Raw genomic sequence first — 20,913 nt, 5'->3', positions numbered from 1 at the left:
TAGCTGCCAAACAGAACACTCACCCAGGGACATAGTGTCACCCAGGTCTTTTCTGTTTCAGTGGTGAGCAACTCATTTGGTGGATTGCAGGGCGAAAAAAGGAGAAGCAGTGAATATTTGGCCAATATTCACAATATTATGGATTGTAAATGTGTGCATGTGTGTGCATGTATGTAGGGCAGATTGAGGGAATAACTGACAGTTTTTGTGTTTGGCTCACTTCTGAATATATTACTTGAGATAGAGTAATCTTTTTTAATACAAACAACCTACATCCATTCACTAGAATTACACACTGCAATGAAGTTTCTGGGACATACCATTCACTAGCAATCTGACCGAACTTATCGAGAGGGAAATGTTACATTTAACACTGTGGGTGGGGTAAAAACTAATGTGGTACAGGGTACACCTAACAGTCTTAATCGCTGCAAAATTAACACAAAGTTAGGCAATTAAATACAATTCCATGGAATATGACACAGTCTTTCATCTATTTTTTGATTACATTTATGTTTTTCGTGGTCTACCAATATCGGTGAAAATCTATCACAGCCTATCTTTGTTTCCTGTTTAATGTCTTTTCGATCCAAACATCTGTATTAGTCAATGTCACATGTTACCATTACAAGTTAAAATTTAATTAAATTTAAACCAATCAATTGGTTAATCAATTGCTGAACCACCATGTTAGGTTTAACCCCATGGTGGGGGGGGGGGGGGGTCAGCACTTTTGCCTGGCTAGCATGTTATATCAAAACTAAATGATCTGTTAATTACATACATTTGGACTCCTTTACATACACACAATACTGTAGCCAAAAAACACTTCCAGTAAAAAAAATTCACTTGCATGTAGTCAAAACGGACTCCCGAAATATTTATTGAACTCTTCCGTTATTGGTTGGAGGCAAAGAGAAGGTAATTCTGCGCTTTCAAAGTTACATTTTACTCCATGTTAGATTTGGCCCCACTCTCACCTGTGTGTGTATTTGTGTCTGTGTGTATGTGTATGTGTATGTGTGCATGTATGTGTGTGTTTTATATGCTCTTTGTGGAACTGTGTCACTGTGATTCCCAATTCCAGTGAATTTCCTGTGGACTGTTTTTCACTTTTTCAACACATCACACACAAGTGATTTATACTTCTAGCTCTAACACTGTCTTCTCCAAATATTTTTCACTGTCAGAAACTAAAGTGCCTTCATTATAAGTGGTAATATCCTGTGTCACATTCTGCTAGAAGGAAGACAGCCTGTCAACTCCCCTGTTTCCGAGAATCCCAGGCAGTAAAAATAAAGAAATACCACCTTTCTCACAAAAATCATTTCCCCACAATGGAGGACATGTGCCAGGGGAGGAAGACATAATCTCTGTATTGCACTGTATGGAATATTTCGGATTTTGGAGTTTGATGTGCCAGTAAGCTGGCAATGACCAAAACCAATGAGATGAAAAACCATAGTTGAAACTCTGGATCAATTTTCCATCACATGTGACTGAGGTGTTATTGAAAAGTATGAATCAGTTCTTGAAGTGTTGTTGAAGAGGTATGGACATATTGTTGAGACATTTTGGAGGCACTGTTTGCGGTTGTTGTTATGGCATCTGGGTGTTTTTTCTGTGCATTTGTTATTTGCCAAGTGCATTAATTTTTTAATCCAACAATTCATCCGTTAAGAAATGAAATCACCTGAAAGAATGAATTGTATTCAATCAGATAATTAGCATGGATTTTTTAACGTGGATTAAGCTAGATATGGCACTCAAGACCCCCATGAATCTGAGCTTATTTTAGTATTAGCCCTGGCAAATACTAATCAATCAAAAATGATTCATTCTTAACTCTCTCACTCTCTCTCCCTTTCTTTCTTTTTCCCTATTTCAGTGCTTGGGAAGAGACCCCCTCCCACTGCCCCTGCTGGATTCTCCTGAGGGATACTATGAAGAGGCACAACCCTATGACACAGCCACCAATGGTGAGATCTATTATGGGCACATCTATTTCATTCTTTCCAGCTGCACTCATAGGCTCCACTCTCCCACTATCTCTCTGTGAGGGAGCCTAGCCTTCGGCAAGGCCTTCTGTTACTCTGTAGGGACCTCTACAAGAGCCCCCTGTCATTTTGTAATCATTCTGTCATTCTGTAAGGCTCATCCATCCCTCTATAAGGGACCTCTATTCCTGTGTAAGGCCCTCTGTTGCTCTCTAGGAACCTCTAAAAGGGCCCCCTATTCCTCTGTATGGGACTCTAACCCTCTGTAGGAACCTCTAAAAGGGCCCCCTATTCCTCTGTATGGGACTCTAACCCTCTGTGTGGACCTTCTATCCATTTGTAAGGGACTGATCCTCTGAAAGAGACTGATCCTCTGTAAGGGACTGATCCTCTGAAAGAGACTGATCTTCTGAAAGGGACTGATCCTCTGTAAGGGACTGATCCTCTGAAAGAGACTTATCCTCTGTAAGGGACTGATCTTCTGAAAGAGACTTATCCTCTGAAAGAGACTTATCCTCTGTAAGGACTGATCTTCTGTAAGGGACTTATCTTCTGAAAGAGACTTATCCTCTGTAAGGGACTGATCCTATGTAAGGGACTGAGCCTCTGTAATATTCATGACATGATATCACAAGCAGTGATTTCAGGGACTTAGAGCTTGAAAAGGGTGTAAAATGTTTGCCAATATCAGAAAATACATTAAAATTCACCATTTGCAACTGGTGCAAAAGGTTTGCATACAAATGACCATACAATTTTTTTTTCATGTTCATCGGTGCAAAAATAACATGCAAAGATATAGCTACTTTATTGTTGTCATTATTATTTAGTTTATTCGAAACCATCTTCAGATACTCTGAGAAGAGAACAACAATATTGACTGTGGTGAGTCATCGCTATGCAGGGTCAACCACAGGCATCCATTCGAGTGTCTGTACTTCTGAGTGCAGCATTTGACACTGCTGAGCACTCTATATTAACTGATCATTTAAGCTGATGCATTATCAAACTGGCACTGCACTTGAACTCAAGTGGTTTGATGTCTCACGCAGTGAATTCTGTGTTAAAATTTGCAATCTTGTTTCCTCCTGTCGTGTGGAGTGCCTCAAGGTCCCATTTACAGCCAATTTTGTTTTTCATTTACATGCTGTTACTTGGACAAATCATCCACAGGGACAAGATCTCTTACATGGTGTGCACTCCATTTCATTTAATCTAGTGGACAAACATCATTACTGTGCAATGATCAGTGTTGTTTGACCAACTACATTAGTTTCAGAACCACTCACTAAATTTGTTCAGTCATGTTTGGGCCTTCTGCCTAATCTAAAATATGAAGTCAGAAACTTTGGGGTCATTTTAAATGCAAGCATGAACTTTGTAAGATACATTTAAGGAGTATTGAAGAATTATTATCAGGTAGGAAACATGGCTAAGATATCTTTTAAATAAAAAAATTAGTTATGCTTTTATGTTATCATAGCTGGACTATTGTAAAGCCATTTTCTCCTGTCAAAATGTTGAAAAGATTTCTGCTGATTCAAATCACTGCTGCTAGACTTTTAATAAGCAGGAATCCATACAATAACCTGGTAAAATGGTTATCACTATTAAATATTTAAAAGTTGCTCTTAAAAAACAATTAAGAAATTATAATACATACAATGATCAGTACACAGGGAAATGCCATAGTAAACCAAGGAAATTTTAAGATGAGATTTAAACTACTGTAGTTACAGATTGGCAGTCTGGGACCACAGAAAGCAGCCTCCTCTCTCAGTTTAAGTTTAACTATAGGAATAACTGGGAAGTGTTTGCAGAGTGGAGCACTCGCTAAAGATGATACACAGTCAAATAGTATGAACAGTGTATGCAGGTGCTATTCACCTGTATTCTATGCTCATCTGTGTGCAATGCTTTAAACCAACGTGGCAATACATTAAAATCAATTATAAACAGGTAGCCAGTGGAGAGAATCTAGGACAGGGCTGATGTTGGCGCATGTGACAGAATACTAAAGTCTACATGAGACAGATTTGGATGGCAGTGTGGTGTGGTGGGGAACTAGCATTGCATGCAGAGAATTGCATGTTTGATTCCTCCAAAGGCGCAGCAACAACTCATTCAGGAAGTCATTAAAGATCTTAGAAGAACTTCCAAAGGACTGTAGGCCTCTGTAGCCTCAGCTAAGGTCATGACATGAACATGACTCCACAATAAGGAAGAGACTGGGAAAAAATGAGATTCATGGGAGAGTAGCAAGGTGGAAACAATCACTAACCAAGAGAAACATCTATGACAAGCAAGGATTAATTAAAAATATGTTTATTTTCTGAATCCAGTGTTTCCAACAATCAATGCCCTTGTTAAAATGTTCAGCACTCTGAATACTGAACCAAGTGATACTGCATGCTAGAACTCCTCACTTAACCTACATGTAAAATATATTTTATTAGATTTAATTTAATAATTATGTTTAAAATTAGAATGATCAATTAAATCGCCAAATTCTTTGATAGGTCAGTCTACAGAAAACTGATGGAATCAACCAACAGTCAAAACAAGCTGTATATCAGGTTTTCAGATTAAATAATTGAATTCAATAAGAAGCAGTCAAACATACATTCTTTATTGAATGCAGGCACACTACTTCTAAATTACACAAGAGAAGACATACAGCAAAACATTAAACAACTAATCTAGAAATACCAGAAAATAGAGAGAGAGACAGATAAGAGAGAGAGAGAGAGAGAGGAACAGATCGGCTAGACCTTGCCAAAGTATCACCCACTTCCAGTATAAACGCCACAGGATGAAAGGAAACCAGCTACAAGCACACAACCACCACCAAAATAAAAAGAGGAAAACTCTTCTTCTTCCAGGCTCCGAAACCAAACGCCACACACAACTTTCTCCTGTGGCCATTTTAAATACCTTACCCAGCATGGCTTGAGGATGTTTGCCCTGATTAGGTGATGCTGGGTTAAGGTTTAGGAGAGAAGGGAAGGGGGGTCAGACTAATTTATGGCAATGACTGGCCTACCTAAAGATCACATTCAAACTAAAAGTAATGGGAAATGTTAGGCATGCAGCGTCTCCAACCCCCGATGTGGTGTCCTGTGTCATCTGGTTTGTCTCTTCTGAGGAGGTGAGACCCATAGATTGTCAGCCTAGATTAGGGTATCAGTGGAATTTAAAATTGCCCCAATCACATTTTCTTTGACGCTTGTGATGGGGAGGCCAGACCACATTCTTAATCACTGTTCCCCTCTCTAAGGCCAAAATCTAAACACTACATATCCTACAGCATGCTAGAACCCCTTACTTAACCTACATATAAAATATATTTGACATGATTTAATTTAATAATTATGTTTAAAATTATAATTATCGATTAAATCACCAAATTCATTGATAGGTCAGTCTACAGAAAACTAGTGGAATCAACCAACAAGTCAAAACAAACTCTATATCAGGATTTAGATTAACTAATTGAATTTACTACAAAGCAGTCAATTATATCAATGCGTTAAAATCATACATTCTTTATTGAATGCAGGCTCACTACTTCTAAATTAGAAAACAGAAGCCATACAACAAAACATTAAACAATTGACTATGAAATACCAGAAAAGAGAGAAAGAGGTGCATAAGCCAGACCTTGCCAAAGTATCACCCACTTCCAGTTTAAGTGCACAGGATAAAAGGAAACCAGCGAAAAAGACACAACCAAGGAACCACCACCCAAATAAATACCCTGTGGCTATTTTAAATACTCAGCATGGCTTGAGGATGTTTGCCCTGATTGGGTGATGACGAGAGAAGCGATTGGGGGTCAGACTAATTTATGACAAGGACTGACCTACCTAAAGATTGCATTCAAACTTAAAGAGGAAGTGGGAAAGGGAGATGTTAGACATGTAGCCATGCAGCGTTTCTGATCCTGGCAGTGTTCGCGGGTGGGAAGCCAGTATGAGTCCTGATCGTTTGCATTAGCGACTCCTACTGGTTGGTCGGGGCACCTGTCCAGCAGGGAGGGGATCTGGGGGAGATAGCGTGAACGCTTTACACTCTCCCAGTGAAACTCCTCACTGTCAGACCAAAGAAGCAGCTGGCGACTCCACATGTATCGGACGAGGCATGTGGCAGTCTACATCCTCCCCAGACCAACAGAGAATAGCACATCGACCAGGACTGTGGCTGGTCCACACGGGGAATTGGTATAACGACGAAAATTGGAGAAAACAAAAAAAAAACATGGTGGTGGTAGTGTGATCGTGTGGGATGCTTTCCTGCCTCGGGACCTGGACAACTTGCATTGTTGAAGAAACCAAATTCTTAAGGCGAATGTATGGTCATCTGTTTTGAGCTGAAGAGCAATTGGGTTATGCAGCAGAGCAATGTTACAAAACACAAAAGCAAGTCCACGTCTGAATGGCTGAAAAGAAACGAAATGAACGTTTTGGAGTGAATTAGTCAAAGTCCTGACTTGAACCCAATAGAGATGCTGTTGCAGAAATTTAAACAAGATGCTCATTCTTGAAACCCTACCGATTTGTCTGAATTAAAGAAGTTTTGCAAAAAGGAATAGGCTAAAATTCCTCCACAGCAATGTGAAAGACTGATACCAAATTACGGGATGCCTTTGGTTGCAGTTATTGCTGATAAAGGTGGTGCAACCAGTTATTAAGTTTAAGGGGGAAATTACTTTTTCGTATGGGTGACATGGGTGTTTGATAAATTATTCTTTTTTTAAATCAGGTTCCATTTGTCTAATATTGCATTTAGTCTAAAGTGCTGAAACCATTCAGTGTAACAAATGTGCAATAATACAGAAAATTAGGCAAATCATTTTTTACAGCATTGTAAATGCACTCCACCCTGGTGCATGGTGTACTGCAATAGATAAAATCATATCAGCTTGTCCATGGTTTACTCAGTGTTTGCAATACAGCTACAAATTTGTGAAATACAGAGATGTTTTCTTCATGGAGCAGGCTGGAGGTCGGGGGTTACAAGTGAGAATGATGCACACTTACCTGTGTCCTTACATATGCACTTACACAGACCCGTTAGCTGTGACCTATGACCTCCTGTCCTCACCCACTGATGAACTGAGAGTGGACCCACTTTTGCACCATATAACCAAAGACTGCACCCAGCAAGGAAGATTGAATAAAACTCTGAAACTGTCCTTTGTTCATCGTCTATGTTCCTGCCAAATGATAATTATTCCAAAAAGTTCAAAATTGGGGACACGTGACTGCCCGTGTGTGGTAGACCATGTGACTAGGCCTGGCTTCATACCTTTCCCGCGTTCAGTGTTCCATGTCCCCCCTCCGCTGCGCGTGGTCTCCACGTCCTGCTGTTGCACGATCACTCCCACTGTGGGCCTGTTTGGACTCAGGCACCGATGCCCGTTCTTTGTCTCCCCGGCCAGAACTATGGTGAGTGGAGAACCGTGAAGAGAGAACAACAGTCTCCATTGTTCTCCAGCACTGGTCCACTGCCATCACACACACAGCAAGAGAATATTACTCATGAATACAGGCCATGGGCCTGAACTATGCACTGAAAAGTATTATGGGAGAAAACAGTGGTGGTTCCATTTTTTAAAAATGAGAAAGGTCCATCATTCCAACTTCGATGTTCTGATTATTTATGCTTTAACACTTAAGCACTCAAGGTTTTCACTCAGTCAGTCTGTTGTAAAGGCTGAGGAAAGGGATCATTATTCCCCTTCCACACTATAGAACTGGAACCAGTCTGGCTCATTATTTCCCTTTCCCACTGTAGAGCTGGAACCAGTCTGGCTAATTATTTCCCTTTCCCACTGTAGAGCTGGAACCAGTCTGGCTAATTATTCCCCTTTCCCACTGTTAAGCTGGAACCAGTCTGGCTAATTATTCGCCTTTCCCACTGTATGACTTGAACCAGACTGGCTAATTATTCCTCTTTCACACTGTACAACCGGAACCAGTCTGGCTTATTATTCTGCTTTCTCACTGTACAACTGGAACCAAGCTGGCTAATTATATCTCTCCCAAACTACAGAGCTGACCCCAGTCAAGGTCACTACACTTTGAGTGCAGCATATGACATACTTGATCATAAGTTGTTATTGAATAAGTTGAGCTATCATGGTTTTGAAGCATATGCTGCTGCATGGATCAAAAGTTATCTCACCAACAGGAAATATACTGTACATTTTAATGGTAGTCATTCTGAGGCAAGAGCAGTGAGCTGTGGAGTGCCTCAAGGAAGTTGTTTAGGGCCACTTTTGTTCTCAATTTTTACAAATGATTTACCTCTAATTTTGAATTATGCCACCATTGCGATTTATACAGATGATTCCACAATATATAAATTAGCACACACACCTGGAGAACTTGGTAGGGTTTTAAATTAAGAATTAAAGTTAATAGAAGAATGGGTACCGGCAAATAAATTGGTTCTTAAAGTAATAATCTCGAAGATTTTCATTAAAATAAATGTCTGTTAAGTCACTATCTATCACCAAATTAGGTAACACAATGGTGATTGAGCCTATTATTATATTAATTTATATTATTATTATTATAATAATAATTTATGATTAAAGAACTGGGTGTCTGTGGCGACATTCCCAGGAAAAAATCACAAGCGGCGCATAGATAGTGACGCGTTTTCCATCACCCATCAGTGGTTGGTCCGCCAGAGAGGGTAGGCGGAGCTAATGCAACAGGCTCGCTCTTCAACTCACTTGTGTGTGAACGGCGTACTGTTTTTTCCGGTGTCTGCTAGCCTTACAATAACAGAGAAGGGGGGGGAATACTACACAAGAATACTAACAAAAACCCTAAAAAGTTTTTGTGTAACATGAGAGGTCATATTATTTGTTGATGTAGACTTTGTATTACATTTGATGACAATGTAACGTTACTAAATTACATAGCTATTTGCACAGCTAACGCTAGCTACCGGACCGTGTCAAGAAAGGCAACATTAGTTTAGACAACGGTGTACACAGTATCCATCTCTCATATCAGGTAACGTTGTGTTAGCTAGCTAGCTAATGTAATTAACACAATCTAATGTCAACTAACAATTAGAAAAAGCGCTAGCTAACGCTACCGACCGGTACCGACCTCGCAAACCGTCTCTCGAATGCAATGCTACCTTGTTGCAATGTTGCAATGTAGCTAACTAAAGGCCAGTTCAGATCAATGATCAGATCAAGACTGGATGCAACTTGCAAAATTCCAAGACGTCTGATTGCAAACATTCTAAAACTGTACTTGGCGATTTGACAAGGTGGGTCTTTTGAGACCCCAGGCAACAGCTTCAGACACCCTGCAACTAACCAGTTCACACCGCTGCAATTTTCTCTGCAACATTCTAAAACCGTTTCGTCTCGTTGCCAACGAACTGGCCTTAACGTTACCGTTATTTACATTGCCATCAAGTTCATCAATATATTGATCAGAATAAAGCCGGGGTATAGGTGGAGCAGAGCCGGGTCTGATTTCTATGTAATGATGTCAAGCCCAAGAAAACTAAATAAATGAATACAGCAGTATGAATTAATTAGCGTTGTTATTTTATTACGCTTCCTCATATGTTCCTTCAGCCTTGATGCCCTTTTTTCATGAAATCTCCTTTGTTTTTGCTTTATCCTTCTTGTTCTGATTGCTAATTTAACACCCAGCTCAGCTTTATTCTCGAACAGTTTAGCTAGCAAAACCAGAAACACCAGGCGTAACATTTTGCAAGGCAGTTGTTTCAAAAATATCACACAACAATCATTCACGAAAAAAACTGTTTATTGTGCATGAGATACTTAATTGCACGAGCCACAGCGAATCCCGCAAATTCTTCTCTGCAGTGTAAAGATGTTCATACCGGGCAAAAGGTGGATAAAGAACGTTTGTGGAAATTGATTGTCACTAATTCTACCCCAGGTCTGCTACAGCTTTTTAACCCAGCTCGGCAATGTAAAGACAGCTTAAGTTAGCCTAATGTTAGACAATGAATGAGTATGTACATAACATTGCTTTTATAACAACCATTTTTTATTCAGTAAATAGTAAGTGTTATAGTTGGCGTGGCCCAGGTGCCAACTGACTGACGTCACACAGGCGACACTGGTTGGATCCGGTTGGATCTATGGGAAGTGAGGTCCAAAAACACACCTGCAATTACCGCTTCTCGCCATTGGTACCGCCACAGAGAACGAAACGGAAATCTTTGAGATTGTAACTTTAATATAGAAAAGACAAAATGTATGGTATTTGGTTCAAAATATTCATTAAAAGTCGCACCAATTTTACACTTAACTATAGGAGATATAGATATTGAACAAGTAACAGAAGCAAAGCTATTAGGGATCACTGCTGATAGTATAATGTCTTGGAACAGCCAAATTGATCAAATGGTGGTAAAAATGGGCGGTGGCATGGCTGGTATAAAACACTGTAGAAAATTCATTCCTATCTATTTAACCAAACAATTAGTGCAAGCATTAGTGTTATCACAGTTAGATTATTGTTCAGTGATTTGGTCCAACACAACAGAAAGTAATTTAATTATTCTACTCGGCAGTCATCTGAGAGTCGTTTTCTGTTGCCTCAGTGTAGAACTAGTTTAATGCAGAGAACAGTTAATTATCGAGCAATGGTGACATGGAATTCATTACCAAGTTTTTTGATTTCAGAAAGTAATACAAGAAGTTTTAACAAAAAGTTAAAATTGTATTCACACAAGGAATAGTGTAGAACACTATATGATTTTTTTGTCTGTTCTTGAAGATGTAATTGGTTGTAGAGAGCTATCCATCCCACTTTATTTGTGATTTAAAGGATGAGTTGCTAAATGATTTCTTTTGTCAATTATTCAAGAGATGAAATTATTATATAGAGCTATCATGTATTGAGTTGTTGTTGGTTGTTGTGTGTCTTAGTGGTTATGTTATGTATTGTGGGTTCTTATGCATTGTGTATTATGTAGTGTATTGTAAGTCTTATTGTGAGTATGAATGTTACAGATGTGTATTGTTGTATTTTTATGTATTGAAGTTTTGTAAAAGATTTATGGGGACCCCAGGAAGAGTAGCTACTGTTACAATACAGTAGCTAATGGGGATCTAAATAAACAAACAAACAAACAGACAACCCTTTTCCATCGCAGAGCTGCAACCAGGCTGGTTGTTATTCCCATTCTCACTGTAGACAAGGAACCAAGCTGGCACATTGGTCTTTATGGCTCTTTCTCCCCTCCCTATCCTCCATATTCTTTCTTTCTCTGCTCTTTCTCCCCACTGTCTCTGTCTCTGTAGACGTGGGTTGTTTCAGTAGACGTATGGTGTCCCAGAGACGTATAGAGGCTGAGGAGGGTGTGGTGTATGCCACCATCTCCAGGGGTATCTGTATTCCTCTTATTGCCCATCTTCTTCATCAGAGGCACAGAACTAAAACACTACAATCATACCGTCACAATGGCTAGCTCCTCATCCAAGCACACTGGCACCCTGAGGTCTTTCCTCCACATGATCATAGCTCACCCCACTCTGACCCTCCATGTGAAAGTTAAGGTATGCAGAGAGATGTGACACAGGCTGGCCCAGGTCATGTACCCCTGGATTATGCAGACCTTGTGTTTGTCTTACTGTGATGGGCATGTGTCACCATGACATCCTCTGTCCCTCCCGCATGTTGGTGATCTTCCTGCATGTGTAGTGTTCTTTCCTTTCTAGTGTCCTCAAACCATACCGCTCCCCCAACTATGCCCCCTACTCTGGGTTACACTTCCACCCCGTTCTTTCTGCTATCCCCAGATCGCACCTCCTCCTCCTACCCCTCTGTCCTCCAACCTCTGTACCTATGTTCCATGTGTTGCAGAGGACTGCGAGGCTGTGAGCAGCTCGTACGAATCATACGACGAGGAGGAAGTGTCCAAAGGGAAGTCCTCCACGCCGCACCAGTGGCCGTCCACTGAGGCGTCCATCGAGCTGATGAAGGATGCAAGGATCTGTGCCTTCCTGTGGAGGAAGAAGTGGCTGGGCCAGTGGGCCAAGCAGCTGTGTGTCATCAAGGAACAGCGCCTCCTGGTGGGCACTGCACACACACACATACATGCATGCATGCACACATGCATATACACAAGAATACTAACATGCTCACACATACAAGCACACACATACACACGCTCACTCAATGAAATTCAGGTCGGAGAGTAACCCCTAACCACTAACTGCTCTGGCGAATGAAAGGCATCAATTGTAAAGCGCTTTGGATAAAAGCGCTATATAAATGCAGTCCATTTACCATTTAATGTACTTCATTTTTTTTCATGCTAATCTGTTATTGGCCAAAACACGTAAAATGATGCTCTAAGGGAGGACGTCCTCCCTAACCAATCAACAACCAGAATACAATATTGACATCGCATTGGTCCAATGATAATTTCCAAAATTCGTCTTCAACTCTCCACCACTGTATTGTATTATAACGTGCAAATTGCAAACTACTTTTGAAACACATCACTAAAAAATTACATTTTATTTAAACCTTTTCAACCAGAGGAGGTTGTCCAAATTTCCTTTTTTTAGATTTACGTTTCCCTTTTTTATCGAGCAGTAGCTAGCTACTTGCGTTAGCCAACGCAACTGGTAGCTTGTTGTAGCAGCCCTGAAGGACTGAGCTAACGGCGAGAATGGATTTTGAGGAGAGTGGTGCTGCTATTGCTAACGAGGCAATTAACGCCTGAGTGAGGGGGTCACAGAGAGGCATGGACGCAGACACAGAGTGGGATGGGGAAGAACATCTTGTGGATTATTTGTTGTCACTCACAGCCACACTCACAGTTTGGATTACGCAGCAGGTGAGGATCAAGACTGCTGGACGACCAGCTCCACAGATAACCATGATCAAAAATTCTAATTCTAGTGACACATTATGCACACACGAGGTTCATTCCCATCCAGAGCCCGCAGTGATTAGATGTGTCTTTCCCTCTCGTTCACATGGCCCCTTTTTATATTCATCCTTTGTGTTGTAATATGATATGTAAGGAATAAACCACAACGAGAAAATAATGTAGGGTCGCTTAACCAGCCCCAAAGTAGGCTACATTATTTTCCAATAATGGGACAGCCCGGAGGGGTTTATTCCACTTATACAACGGGTTACCAACAATGACTATATATGGTTAGTTACTTTTATATTTATTGATTTTAATCGATTTAATCAGCTGAAAGTGAAATATTCTTCCGCGGGCGTTTGGGCATATTATTTTTCCGTTTCCAAGCAAAACTCTGGTTGGTAGTTCCATTTGCACTGTTGTTAAGCAAAAACCTCTGGTCTGGTCGTTAATTCTATGAAAACAATGACAATCAAGAAAAAATAGTTCCTTCTCGTTTTATACCATAGCTACAGTTAGCACCAATTTTGGTCATTTTTGTCATTACATTATTTAATAAAACTGCATGAAACCATAAGTCAATCAAATTCATCTCCCTAGCACTGTCTTACTTTTTAAATGTTGTGGTCGCGCAATGTAGACATAATGTTTTTCTAAGACCCTCTGAAACAGGTTTTGAATGCCAGCTAGCTTTATGACAGGTTCACCGTCACTTGTCACCTAGCCAATATTAAAATTATTGGTTTTAGGTCAGAATGAGGTCACGGCATGCTTGTTATCCTAGGCATGCTAGCTAACTATTGAATTGTATTCAAAACAGCGGTTACTATAAACGCAATCGTTCACAAACATATGGATGAAAATGCGTCCCGTAGCCATGAGTTAAATGCGGAATGCCTATTCTACTGTCCAAATAAGGGACGATTCCGATTTGCGCGATGGCTGGCAACCGTAAATAAAGCTAGCAGCAGTAACTAGAAATGTGATTCAACATGGCCATCAATTGTGAAATTGGACATTGAAAAGGGAAGGGGATGTAACATTTTCAAAAGAGAAAGAATAATGTTGCTGTTTAAACTGCTTTAGAATGCTGGATTTTGTAGTGTATTGATTTTAGATTATTGCTACATTTGAACATAATGACATAACATAACTTAAGAAAGTAGAGATAAGTAGACAACTAGTGTAAAATAACATGACGCCGTGGGTTGGTTTTCTTCCTGTCCTCCCAAATTTCTTGAGTCACCAGCCGCCACTGCTGTATACGGGTCATTAACAGCAACTATATTATGTTTTTGATTCACATCTAGGGTTTATATACAAATATAGTATTCTTGTAATCATCACTTCTTCCCAGCACTGTAGGTGTTCTTTGTGCTAGCATAGTACTATAAGAGTCATTCCCCTTTCCCTGCAGTGCTATAAGAGCTCTAAGGAGCAGGCGCCACAGCTGGATGTAAGCCTGGTGGGCTGCAGTGTGGTTTACAAGGAGAAGCAGCTGAAGAAGAAGGAGCACAAGCTGAAGATAACCCCGGTGGGGGCGGAAGCCATTGTCTTGGGCCTGCAGAGTAAGGAACAGACTCAACAGTGGCTGAAGGTATGAGGATGGGGCAGAGCATGATGATGAAAGCCTGCGACACTCATTATAAGATGGGTTGTGGGATGAAGGAAAGAGACTGTAGATATAGAGTAGGTAAGATCTATGTCCAGGAAAGGAAAAAATATAAATTAACGTAAGGAATAAATGACACAGAACATGGCTCATAGACTACTTACACATACTGGATTGTTGTGATCTGAATTCAGAGGGAAAGGGAGAAGTTCAGAGGAGACCTGATCTCCCTTCCCCCTTCCAGCTAAACCAAGCAGCAGGAGCCAAAATCTCACACTGAACAACAGTTCATGAAAAATGTAAAATGAAAATCATCATATACACAAACAACATGCATATTGTTCAGCAAGGTTAATATGCACATGGACTCTAGAGAAGGTGGGAGTGTGGGAATAGTGAGAGAGAGAATTAGAGAGGAGACTGCTGACAACAGCACCTCTTTGAAAGCTTGCTTCGCACAAAGCGCCCTGTCTGCCGTGCTGTATGAGTCACCAGGCTGGACTTCAGTGTGCTGGGGAGGGGAGCGTGGGAGGGGGGAGGTAGGAGAGGGAAGTGGTACTTGTTAACTGTAAAACAGAGTCAAAGCAGAAAGGTAAATAAAAACAGGCTTTAGAATTCTGATTGGAAGGGATCTAGACATTTTTGGGGTCATATGCTTTAATGTCGTTTTTCTCTGAGTGGATAAACTGCTTAAATTAAAAGCACAAATAAACTTCAGTTAGTGAGGCCGGACAAGGAGAATATCCAAATTGCTCTACTTTTCCTGGTTCCAGATGGTTCCACACCAGAACAAACAGCAGACTGCTCACACATACCAGACAAAGTCACTGTCATAATTAAACACAGGCTGCCACATTATTCATTTCAGGGTCTCAGTTCTACTGCTCTGCTTCTAACAGACTATTCAGGAGATCAGCAGTAAACCTGTGGAAGGTACAGAGGTGGCCCCCTATCCTTCAGACTCCCCACGTCTCATCTGTACACAGGTATGAGTAACGGTCCAAACAAGAATATGCAGCAGCAGCACTGTGTGATGTATGGGGCAATAGGGTGATGTATGGGGTTGTGGGGTGATGTGGGGGGCAGTAGGGTGATGCATGGGGAAGTGGGGTAGTAGTGTGGGCCAGCAGGGTGATATATGGGGCAATAGTGGGTGGCAGTAGGGTGATGTGGGGTGGAATATGGTAATGTGTGGGGCAGTAGGGTAATGTAGGGGCAGTAGGGTGATGTGGGGTGGAGTAGGGTAATGTATGGAGTAGTAGGGTAATGTAGGGGCAGTAGGCAGTACGGTGATGTGGGGGGGAGTATGGTAATGTGTGGGGCAGTAGGGTAATGTAGGGCAGTAGGTGATGTGGGGGGAGTATGGTAATGTATGGGGTAGTAGGGTAATGTAGGGGCAGTAGGATGATGTGGGGTGGAGTATGGTAATGTATGGGGTAGTAGGGTAATGTAGGGGCAGTAGGGTGATGTGGGGTGGAGTAGGGTAATGTATGGGGTAGTAGGGTAATGTAGGGCCAGTAGGGTGATGTGGGGTGGAGTATGGTAATGTATGGGGTAGTAGGGTAATGTAGGGGCAGTAGGGTGATGTGGGGTGGAGTATGGTAATGTATGGAGTAGTAGGGTAATGTAGGGGCAGTAGGGCAGTACGGTGATGTGGGGGGGGGAGTATGGTAATGTGGGGCAGTAGGGTAATGTAGGGGCAGTAGGGTGATGTGGGGGGGAGTATGGTAATGTATGGGGTAGTAGGGTAATGTAGGGGCAGTAGGATGATGTGGGGTGGAGTATGGTAATGTATGGGGTAGTAGGGTAATGTAGGGGCAGTAGGGTGATGTGGGGTGGAGTATGGTAATGTATGGGGTAGTAGGGTAATGTAGGGCCAGTAGGGTGATGTGGGGTGGAGTAGGGTAATATTTCGGGAAGTAGGGTGATAATGAATTTCCATGCTCACAGGGTGAGCTGGGTGAGAGGTACTCTGTGGCATCGGAAAGTGGCAGCAGCACAGACAGCCACACTGAAACTCCAGAGAGTAAAGATGGTGAGACAATCTCTGCCGCCCACTGACTCAATCAGTCAATATGAACAAATGAAGATTTGCTATGAAAGTTTAACAAGTAACATTTTTGGAGGCAATCTTTTTTCTCTATGATTTAACCGTAGTTAAGAAGAAGCATGGTCCAGGATTAAAGTTCAGTAATCTGATGAACATTGGAAAAAAGAAGACTTCATCTTTGGAAAGTCCAGAAAAATCAGTTGACACAACAGGTAAAACTTGTATACTCTTTACTCTTTATACTCTTGTATACTTATACCCTGTGTACAGGTAACTGATCTTTGCGTCGGTAAATGTGAATTGTCTTTCTGCTTGTGTGAAGATAAAATCTCTGCAAACAAAGGTGAATCATCTTTCTCCCCATGAACAGGTGAATAGTTTCTCTTTGTGTAAAGTAGTAGTCTCTCTCTCTCTGTTTTGACTCCAGGTTTCCTGAATGTACTGGTGAACAGCCAGTGGCGGGCACGCTGGTGTCAGATTAAGAACGGGCAGCTGTGGTTCTACCAGGACAAGGCGAAGACCAAAGTGGCCCAGCAGCCCTTGCCTCTGGCCGGGTGTGTGGTGCTTCCTGACCCCAGCCCTTATCATCTGTACTCATTCCGCATCCAGCAGGATGGAGAGCAGCTGGCCATACTGGAGGTGAGAAAACCAGTCTCAGCAGCTGGGAGGGGCCTGTTTGACTGTTGCTGGATCTGACCGATCAATGCAGGAGGATTGTGCTGTTAACTGCAGTAGGGACATGGTCATTACCCACAGGAGGTAGGAGTCAATCACAGCAGCAGTTTAGGATGAGAACATTGACAATCATTACTGTACATCTAAGGCTGACTGTGACATAATTACTGGGAGAGTTTCTTCTGACCCCTCCCCTTCAAGTGGCATGAAGAGGCGGATTTAGGTGGTAAAACACTCCCCTCTATGCAGCCATCCAATGAGAATGCTCTTCAATTATCTGGACAGGTCACTCCCAGGATATAAGACTGCCTGTTCTGGACCAAGATCTCAAATATATAGTAAAGTTTTTATGGTACTGTCATATGAGAAATAACAGCTATTCAGTAACAGTTGATGCTAATTGTGCTTACTATATTGGATGACGGCAAATTCCTTATGCAAAATGAAGAACTGGGACATTCATATATTTAGCTCACACTAAAATGCTTGCCATTGACTGAACAGAACAGAACCACCTGACTGGCAACAGTGGCAGTGATTGAGTTTTGGAGTGCTAGAAATATGAACTAAATTTAGGCCTACCCAAAGTCCAGTCCTGAATTCCTTTTTTTAGTGCTGTCCTCTATTTTCTACGCCATGTCAAATGCCCAAATGTATACACCCATTTTCTTGCTGTAATCAAAGCAACTGATGCCACTGTTTAGAGAAGCATGCGCTCCTCCAAAACATATGTCACCGGATGTTTCTTTTCACACTGCAGTCCACAAGTTGAGCTTGCGAGACGCGAGTCAGAGGAAGACACCTTATATACAAATTTAGCAAGCAGACTGCAGGCATCGGATTGATTGGTGGGGGGTCGCTAGAGAGCAATGAGGCGTGGATCCCAGCTGACACTACAGCCAATTATGCATTGCCCCGCATGGCTTCTGGCCCCAGTCGGCACCGGTCATTATTCAATCCCAGACTGTGGAGTTCGTCCGTACATTCATTATTTCTATTAATTTTTAAGCAATAAAGCTTCACAACTTCCTCTGACTTGATGTGCCCACCTTGTAATTCCAAAAACTTTAATAGGGTCAAATGTGAAAAATAACATCTTCGGTAATTCATTATAAAAATAGGTAGTGCTACCAGTTTTCATTCCACAGCTGAATCTATTAGCTGAAGCTAGAATAATTTGTAGGGACATCTCACAATGTGTTTTGCCTTCCCTGCTGATGTGCATATGTCCCTGGGGCCTGAGATTTAAAGTCCAGGGCTCTGCCCATCTCTCTACTGATCATATTTGGGCCATTGCAAGCTTGTGATGTCATCTCATTGCTCAGATGCTTTGGGTGGGGTTTGTCTTCAGGCCTTCAGTGTTGGGATGTTTTGGGTGTTCCCTGTAGGCCAAGTCCTCAGCCGATATGGGTCACTGGCTAGGCCTGCTACTGTCACAGACCGGATCCAAGACTGACCCAGAGGACCTGACATATGACTATGTGGACTCGGACAGAGTATCCTGCATCGTGAACGCAGCCCGAACCTCCATGTAGTGAGTCTGAATTCTCACCCACCACCCCCAACAGTCATCTCCTGTCTACTTTTCATTTGTCATTCTTCCCAAACTAACATGTGGTATTCTCAGAAGGGCTTTGCGACATCCTGGTGAGGTTGTCACACAGTATGTCTTTTTTTTACATTGCTTTTCTTTAATGTTTTTTAAAAAATCTATTCTTGTTTTATTTTTCTGCCCAAGAGTATCTGTACAGCAGATGTATTTCAGGCTGAGGATACCTTGTTAAGCTTTGCGTTTTCTATATTTGTTTATAAAAAGTTTCTTAACCAACAAAATCCCAGTACAATTGTTTTAAACCAACTTTAGTAGTGTGGTGTTTTTTACACTGAAAAGTAAAGTGAAACGAATGTGTGTGTGTGTGTGTGCGTGTGCGTGTGCGTGTGTGTTTGTTTTCTATAGTCTGATGCTGAGGAGGTTTTCTGAACCAAATGCCTACACGGACAATCCCCCTGCAGTTTCCGATGTCACAGATGATATCTACGATGACGTGGCTGCCACAGAGCCTGAGCCAGAGCTAGAGGTGACAAAGTTCATTAATTAAATTCACATGCAGTGCTCCTGTAATTCCCAGAATGCAATAAAACTATAGTTCTGCATTGAAACTTTGGATTTGTTTGCAACAACTGCATAGGTAAATGTTGTTACTAATATAATACTGTGTGATTTTGCTCATTTAAAATAGTTACAACAGACAGTGAATTAACCAGAATCTGACGTTTAAGTATGCAGCAATAATAGCTTTGACTTGACTGCTTGTCACTGAACCTTTTTCACACCTTGTGATATCTCCCATCTGAAGTCAGTGTTAATGTATTGTAGCTGAAGTGTGAGCTGTGTGTGTGTGTGTGGGTGTGTCTGTATGTAAGGCATATGTAAGAAATGAATGGAGCTCAATACTATGCTGATGGGTGTCAGTGCTGATTGGTGGCATATCTGTAGCATGCAGGTGCTGAGCTGAATGTTTTGTCCCTCTGTGGCCACCTTACCAGGAGAGCCAAGAGACTGGCCAAAAGGGACCCAGGGTGGAGCTGGGACTCAATGCAGAGCAAGACACAGCAGACAGATTGTACCTAGATCTTATCCCAGTCCGATCATTCCTCCACCCCTCCAGTGGTCACACGTCCCCCCAACATCCCCGGGTCTCCAGCCCAACACAGCTCACAGAAGAACCAACACAGCCAAGTCAGGTCTGCACATCTCTTAACATCCCCTGACATCCAACAATGAATGATCTTTCCCTTTTGTTAACCACTGTACTACTGAAGGGGGCATAACCCAGTATGTGTTAAAACAATCATAGCCAGCCAGTGCAGAGAGAGAATGTCAGTATTGATCCAGATCATCTCCTCATGCAGTTATCAATGAGTGACAGTTGCAAAAGATTCCTTTCATAGCCCGCAAAGGACATGAAAAGACTTTATATTGAAAACATGCCCACAAATTAAAAAGTGGTTGAATTATAGTGTGCCTAAATGATACATGTGGACTCTTGGGAAAGGTTGAAACAGGGTCACAGAAACTGAAGTGAGAGGGCTGTATTCTCCACTGATACAGGAGACCCTCAGCTCGGTTTATCAGACCTGCTCTGGCAAGTGGCTTGATTGTACCCTGGCTGTGAACTGACCTTGACTGGACTTCACTCATATTAACTGTAAACCCAAGATGGCCAGGGACATCCCATGAATGGGATTACACACACTGTCTGTCCCAGAAACAACTCAGGAATCAACACGACATTTACTCAGTTCAACCAGACCTGGCCAAACCTAGTTTAGTACATCCTAAGTCAATTTAATACAGTTTTATCAAGGCTAACCCTGACTAACTCCATCATAACCTATTTTACATTTTGATCCAGAGTAATCTATCATTTAACCTAGTTTAACCCAAGACTAATCCAGCCTGAGGAACAAAGATTTGTTTGGCACTGTACCTGTTGCTTTAGGATGATGGCCACACATTAAAAATATTACCATAATGACAGTGCTCTACAGTTTTACACATCCTCTGGGCAATCCAATCTATTCTATAAAGCTGTGCTATACCTTAATTAAATTGTAATGCTATACTCCCATATGTAACAGATTAATTAGAAATTGAATCTTCCATTTTAGTGTCCATTTTT

The 20,913-nt window shown here is 41.6% G+C and overlaps 1 protein-coding gene across 2 annotated transcripts in view; it reads left to right on the top strand.

The window, feature by feature from the left end:
• The window catches only part of afap1l2 (actin filament associated protein 1-like 2), a 79,525-nt gene that overhangs the window by 55,551 nt on the left and 3,061 nt on the right, over positions 1-20,913 (top strand). For both annotated transcript variants that reach the window (XM_064321272.1, XM_064321271.1), the window contains exons 5-14: positions 1,889-1,979; positions 11,873-12,081; positions 14,311-14,490; positions 15,405-15,491; positions 16,456-16,540; positions 16,663-16,767; positions 16,983-17,194; positions 18,619-18,764; positions 19,188-19,308; positions 19,778-19,975. In XM_064321272.1, coding sequence (XP_064177342.1) covers positions 1,889-1,979; positions 11,873-12,081; positions 14,311-14,490; positions 15,405-15,491; positions 16,456-16,540; positions 16,663-16,767; positions 16,983-17,194; positions 18,619-18,764; positions 19,188-19,308; positions 19,778-19,975 — 1,434 coding nt within the window. The remainder of the gene's footprint in view (positions 1-1,888; positions 1,980-11,872; positions 12,082-14,310; positions 14,491-15,404; positions 15,492-16,455; positions 16,541-16,662; positions 16,768-16,982; positions 17,195-18,618; positions 18,765-19,187; positions 19,309-19,777; positions 19,976-20,913) is intronic.

The sequence above is a fragment of the Anguilla rostrata genome, chromosome 2, assembly GCF_018555375.3.
Source record: "Anguilla rostrata isolate EN2019 chromosome 2, ASM1855537v3, whole genome shotgun sequence".
Taxonomy (NCBI): Eukaryota; Metazoa; Chordata; class Actinopteri; order Anguilliformes; family Anguillidae; genus Anguilla; species Anguilla rostrata.
Note: the sequence above shows the minus strand (reverse complement) of the source record. Positions and strands in the feature narration are given on the sequence as shown.